Source organism: Erigeron canadensis, chromosome 4 (genome assembly GCF_010389155.1).
Source record: "Erigeron canadensis isolate Cc75 chromosome 4, C_canadensis_v1, whole genome shotgun sequence".
Taxonomy (NCBI): domain Eukaryota; kingdom Viridiplantae; phylum Streptophyta; class Magnoliopsida; order Asterales; family Asteraceae; genus Erigeron; species Erigeron canadensis.
The window spans coordinates 41,448,822-41,455,980 of NC_057764.1; the positions used below are offsets into that span (position 1 = coordinate 41,448,822).

Genomic DNA, 7,159 nt, shown 5'->3' on the forward strand with positions numbered 1-7,159 from the left:
AGCATTCGGTCTCTTAGTGCATCGCAATGTACCTCTTTACAGGAACCGCCAAGGCTAATTCACCGACTCCCTTTTCTTTCCTGTGAATTGAATGGTTGTCAGAAAATGTTTGGGAATGTTAACATTGACACCCAGGTGTCTATGTCGCAGACTCAACTTATTGACTCGTCTACTACTTCACATGCGTCTGCAAAGCAAGTTTCTATTTTGGTGCAGTATTTGGGTCTGGAGAGTAGAATAAGCGAATTCTTTAGTGGAAGTGGTTCCTGGAGAAAGCATGCATGTAGTATTGCAGATAATATATAATGGAAATAGAATTTCAGGGTGGTAGTTTACAAATTAAAGTAAGGGAAGTCCTCATGATGTGAAGGTGGAATTACCTCCAAATTGGTGCTGCTCTAAAAGTTCAAGGGATATGGAATTTGTGTTGTATTCACACCGAAGGAGTCTTGCTCTAAACCACTAAAATTCTCTGTGAACAATTCCGATGGAGCCGCTCTATGTGGATATATTATGAATCAACCAGGAGGCATACCATTACAAATCCATGATACTGATATGATGATATGGTTGTGTTTTAAGACAGGCAGTCCGGCATGGAAGGAAGCAAAGAGTTTTGTCACATTTTTGTGCGGAGATGATATTGAAGTGAAGGGGTGTGGCGTAAGAATTCTTTGTGATGATGAAGATTTCAAAGAAGAAGAAGAAACGGTTTTAAGTATGATACAACACCTCCCACCTCTAGCTCAACCTACCACGGGTTTAATCTGGCTAATCAACAATGACGGTGCTGATTATATGAAATTCTCATGGTAGGTTTGGCGTGTTTTTTAATTAAAAAAAATGTAATATATGGATTTTCAGGCAACATATGTGAATTGCCTAAAAGTTATGTAACTTCTTTGAACGACTCGAACCAAAGTTTAGCACGTCTTCTTAATTAAGATAGTTAAAAAAATAATAATAATTTGTTAGCGGAACTCAAGGGGGTATCCCATCCTTTATGAATCATATCCTCCATATTTTGAATATGTTTGGGCTATAGATGGAGTCTATATATAACATAATCAAAAACATGAAAGGTGATAAGACAAACATATATTACCAGACAACTACCACTTGCTGTTTCTATAAGAAAATTTTTATCATCTCTCTCTTTTTTTTTACGATACAACTCCAACTTCCAACTACATGCGCTATAGGGTCAGAATTACATTTTCTTTCTTGCAACTAATCAATTCCCTTGTCTTCTCGCTTGAAAACACTGCCCACAACTATACACTTCGATTCTGAATCAACTTTTTATCTAGAATGCCATAAAGAGAAGCAGGTTGCATAATCAGCACCTTCTCATTATATCAACGACATTTTCTCCAATCTCTGTTTTCGTTTGCTCCGAAACTGGACCATCTCCTATGTACATGTCAAAAAAAGCCCCTGGATACACGTACCCGTCAAATTTCACATTCAACAGGAAGGAAAAACAAAGCGACAACTCAGACTTTTGAGCATCAAAGATGTCAGAAATATCAAAAGTATAGGTGTAAAATGGGTGGGTCAGGTAAATGACTAAATGGTTAAAATGGGTACTTTTTAGATTTTAGAAGGCACCGGTTGGTTTGACCTGAAGCAATTTTGTCCAATTTATTGAGTTCTTTTAATAAATAATGAATGCACTACAATAACAATCCAACTTTTTAGTATATATATTTAGGAGATTGTGTGCATAAAATTACAATTTGGCAACTGTCAACCTATTTGTGCCATGACCTGTTTCCTTTTTAGCATTACCATTTGATTTGGGACATGTTAGAGATAAAACATAAGCCTAATCAATCAAGCAAAATAGACTGAAATTGCAACCATCTAATAGAAGTTATCCTAATCTTACAAAAGTGGAGATTTGAATCCTTAAAATCAAGCCATGACCAGTTCCTTTTTAGCATTACCATTTGATTTGGGACATATTAGAGATAAAACATAAGCCTAATCAATCAAGCATAATAGACTGAAATTGCAACCATTATATAGAAGTTATCTTAATCTTGCAAAAGAGGAGCTTTGAATCTTTAAAATCAAAAGAGGATCTGCTTATCTTGTATAAGAAGGAAGTGGACAGGACTCCAAATCTTTTATAGGATTTCGTAGCAACAATGGTGCATATCATAACAAAGAAGACATGATACATATTAAAAAGAATAATAAGGTGACAGAACCTGTTGGGTTAATCTTGATGTTTATGGATTAAATGGTTTCGGGTCAAGCACGGCTCACAATTTAGCATGGGTGGACGTGGGTTTTCTAGTTAGTTTTTCATGGAATATGGTTGTTTAATTAATAGATTTTAATTAGGATTTGTCTTAAGTTTAATAGTTTGAATGAGTCTTTGACATGTAGTGTAGTGCCTTAATTTTAGGAGCAAAAGAAGTGGCAGATTGCAAAGCCACGATCTAGTAATGTTAGGAGCAGTTATGTAGTTTTCTTATTTAAGCATGTATTTTCTTTTATGAAAGAAAAAAACAAGTTGCCTCTAGATATCTTTCTCTACAAATTCATATAGACATATATAATTGTGAGTGTGTGAGTGTATTAATTGGGGACTGAACCTACAGAACCCTGAGACGAAGATGATGAGGACAAGATATATGACTTACTGCACAAATCCCTGCTATGAACTGCACCTATCCGATTGCCTTCAACTACATACAATTCATGAGAAATATATCAATAGTGACTTTAAATACACTAAAAACATGAATACATGGATGAAATATGTCAACTATTAAGTATGGTAAAAGACTCACTCTCAGTAACAAGATGCCCATCAGCTGTTCTCTGAATTTTTATTGTTGTTCCCTGAAGATTAATAACATTAATGTTCGTTCTGATGAAGCCAAAGCATATATATATATATATATAAAACCATGGAAAACATAACGACCGATTACCGCTTTTATTGGAATATCCTCTTTGAAAAGGGAGCTGAAATTACTCAAGCAGTCATAATCAGTGTCCGGGTTCATCTGTAGCACAAAGAATTAAGCCCTGGTGGATATAACTATAATACAATCAGATTCAATATCCTTGATGATAATTCACCTTGATCAATCGGGCTCGAAGTGATTTCTCAAAAGCACTGCAAAAAACAAGTTAGTGAGTTACAAATCAAATAAGAAATCAATGTTGGAACTTCTTAATTAGACTAGTGTGACAAAGAATTGAAAAGTTTTAAACAAATGAACTTCTTAATTAGACTAGTGTGACAGAAACTGAACTCACTCTCTAACGGTATTAATTTTTATTCCATTGCAGCTAACCACAAGCCTAACGGTCATGCTTATGTCCTCCCTGCAGCACCGTATCAAAACTTCAGTTACTAAAACGGTTAAGTTGGAAAGCACAGATATTTTCTCTAATTTAAAGGGGGGGAAAAGACTATAAGGACATACCTGAGAAGATCAGCAAAGAAGTTATGATGCGTGTTCACTTCATTCTCTGGAATAGACGCGTACTTTGAACCCAACTTGTTACAGACATCATAAGGGTGAACATCTGCAGAAATTTAGGTAACAAGAGTTACAAGTGAGAACAAACTTATACTATAAGTGAAACTCCAGGTTATGTTTTAAGAATACTTACAAAAACCAAAAGCATAGAGCTTTAATGATTTTATTTTAATTATGTTCATTGTTTTTGATCCAGTTCCAACAAGAACCTGAAAGATAGGCCGCTGACATTGCTCATATAGGTTATGCAAAAAGTTAAAAAAGATTATCACAAAGGAAACAAGAGCCCAAGAACAATAATGCACCTCTGTATTCAAACTAGAATTTCCCCCTCCAAAGATGTTGTCCAATATTGTTGGGAACTCGATGCCAGTTCTTGGTTCAACTGCACTTGCTGAGCAAGTAGAGGTTCCATGACGAAGATCACCACATCTCCGTTGCTCTACATCACATGGACTATGATTCATGCTTTTCCCTACAACTGCATTGCCATTTTCTTGTGAAACAGCAAACGATTTCCTAGATCTGATTTCAAAAAGAAAAAGAAAAAAACCCCAAAGAACATGGAAAAGGTTGAAATATTAATAACGTATACCCCTCACATTTTATATAAAAGTTAATATTAAGATTCTGAAAAGAAGAGAGCTCACATATTGTGAAGAGGTGGTACTAAATTTCCAGCTAATGATATTGCAGGAATAAATTGCAGATCTTTAGCCATTCCTAGCAGTTGTTGTACCGCAAACCTCGAGAACTTGTTAAATAATTCTGGGATCTCGAGTGCTTTTCTTCTATATTTAATAAAAGATCTTGGGTGATCATGCTCAGTACTAGAAGGGTGACTTGTTAAGTACTGCCCCTCCATATTCAAGCTAGAATTTCCCCCTCCAAAGAGGTGGTCTGATACAGTTGGGAACTGAATGCAAGTTATTGGTTCAACTTCACTTGCTGAGCAATTAGAGCTTCCATAATGAAGATCACGACATATCTGTTGCTCAACATCGCATGCACTATGATTCATGCTTCTCCCTACAACTGCACTGCGATTATCTTGTGATACAGCAAACGATTTCCTAGAATTTGATTTCAAAAGAAAAAAAAAAAATTTAAAAACCTGGAAAATTAATAACATATATTATTAAATTCTAATGTTAAGATTCTGCAAAAAGAAGAGAGCTCACATATTGTCAAGAGGTGGTACTAAATTACCAGCTAATGATATTGCCGAAATGAATTGTAAATCTTTAGCCTTTCCCAGCAGTTGTTTTACCGCAAACCTAGAGAACTTGTTAAATAATTTTGGGATCTCGAGTGCTTTTCTTTTATACTTAATGGAAAATCTTGGGTGATTATGCTTCATACTGGAAGCATGACTTGTTTCACTAGAAAAATCAGATCTTCTTGGACACACATTTGAATGTGACCCGTTAGCAGACCATAAAAGTACAGTGCCAGTAAACTTTGATATGCAACTATAAGTTTCTTGAAGACAAACACTTTCAGGCTTGAACCAGTTTCTAGAAGTGTAGGGTGAATTATCAACTAAACAACTCATATGGTACAAATACCGACTAGGGGAAAAAGCTTCCAATGGAAAGAGATTAGGCCGGCCCTCGTCAAGATCCATAAGAAAAAAAATGAAGATTTTGCACAATTTTTTCCTGCCACTACTTCAATTATTCAGAAATCCACTCAAAAAAGGAGATATATTCAACTGATGAAAAGGCAAAGAAACGCCAACAGGTGAATAGCACACCTGCAATGATGTAAGATGCAGATGAGTGCCGAACAAAACAGAACACTTGTTCCAAAAAATATTACCATAGAACAAAATAAACCAGCAAAACATTCATATCAGCAACTGATCATCAATATGGGAGCCATCAAAAATATAAATGCCACTGCATTTTACCGTTTATTGTCGAATGGTTAAGTTTCAGCTTCTCGTATATGTTAAACTCTATAAAAACTCACTATGATTAACATTAAAGCTAACTTTTTTTTTAAAAGCTAACTATTTCCAAATGTATCAACTTTGCCAAGTCATGCTAGCTAGTGTCCTACCGTTGCCATGGTATTGTATCCTATGACATACCTATTCATCAGGTAACCAGCTTTTTGCTAACGTGCCAGCCATGTAAGTTGCCACATCATCGAAACCAGCGCGAAATCACAGGTTTAGCATCAAACGATAAAAGCAGAAAATTCAATACATACAAAGGCAAGTTTTCACCTTTTTTGTATATTTGGATACAGTTAAGCCTAAACATTAACATAAACTATGCAACAAATTTATATCAAATTTGCATTTATATATGAAATTAATTGAGAATATTATTAAATAAACCCAAACAAAAACACCCTCTTAAAAAATCTAAAATACTACAAAATCCTACCAAATATAATATCACTCCAATGCAATAATAAACACAATTATAGATTCAACCCACACAATTACAAAGCAAAATATGTATAAATCATCATATCAAACAAATACTAATAACAATCGAAATATTTGTAAAAAAGATATAGAAATGGAATTGACAATGAAATGAAAGCAATGCATCAAAAAATATAATGGATCAGCCTTTGGGTATTCAAGAATAATACCTTTTTAGGCTCTTTTTTATATATTTTTCTTATTGGAAAGATGGAATATGCTTATGGACTTGTAACAATGAATGGGGTTTTTTATTAGATGAATAAAATATTAAAAAGTTTTAATCTTTGTTTATTTTGTTGCCAAGAATTGCTAAAACAAAAAAAAGAATTAAAAAAGTTTATGACTTTGTATTCGGTTTCCCCAAATAAATAATAAAATACAAAGGGGGGATTGTAGCAGGCAACAAAATTTGGGGTTTTTGGTTTTGTGGAAATGAAGGGAAGATTCTGGTCGAGGAAAGTGTGCGAAGCGATCTCTCTGTTTATTGCTTTCTATTTTAGTATTCTCTGCATTGGTTTTGTTGGACAAACAAACTATACATGAAAATATTTGTAAGATTTGTCCCTTAGGTTTAGTTAGTTTCTTGAGTCACCCTTTTTTAGTTAAGTAACATGATGTTCAAGTTATTATATAGAAAGGTTAAGTATAGGGGTGATCAAAATACGGGCCAACCCGACTGTTTAACCGGCCCGAAAAAAACCAATCCCGACCCAACCCGTTAAGTATATGGTTCGGTCCACGAGCCTATAATTTATGAAATATCGGGTTGTGGCTAGGCCGGGCTAACCTGCCAACCCGGCCAACATTGACATTACATTGTTATATGACTCATGTAGACTCACGTAAATATCTATTATATATTATAATAATATTTTTACTAGTATTTTTATATATGTATTTCAGTTTTTGATTTGGTTTTCAATTCCATCCAACAAAGTTTTTTTTATGTAAAATCATGTTAATAATGTAATTAGGAATTCTCACATAATTTTTTTATATTATTGTTAATAGTTAAAGCACAGACAAAACGAGAACCATAATGAGATATTGTATTGTAGTCAAACCATTATTACGAAAACCATAACAACACTTAAAAAACCATGAAATATATTGTTGTTCTCTGGGTTACGGGTTGACCCGTAAAAAACCCAAGCCCGCATGCTAACCCGGACAGGACCGACCCAATAAATCATGAGCCGGTCCTCGGTCC

The 7,159-nt window shown here is 34.6% G+C and overlaps 1 protein-coding gene across 1 annotated transcript; it reads right to left on the reverse strand.

Moving 5' to 3' along the window:
- Window positions 1-1,081: 1,081 nt before the first annotated feature.
- On the reverse strand, window positions 1,082-6,269 carry LOC122598682 (fatty-acid-binding protein 2). The gene is made up of 12 exons (XM_043771261.1): window positions 6,117-6,269; window positions 4,688-5,262; window positions 4,157-4,579; window positions 3,812-4,031; window positions 3,640-3,715; window positions 3,450-3,552; window positions 3,280-3,348; window positions 3,100-3,136; window positions 2,949-3,023; window positions 2,805-2,856; window positions 2,655-2,699; window positions 1,082-1,437 (listed from the first exon to the last, which is right to left on the reverse strand). The coding sequence occupies exons 2-12, from the start codon at window positions 5,131-5,133 to the stop codon at window positions 1,340-1,342; spliced, it is 1,644 nt and encodes a 547-aa protein (XP_043627196.1). The 5' UTR covers window positions 5,134-5,262; window positions 6,117-6,269; the 3' UTR covers window positions 1,082-1,339.
- Between the last annotated feature and the right edge of the window lie 890 nt (window positions 6,270-7,159).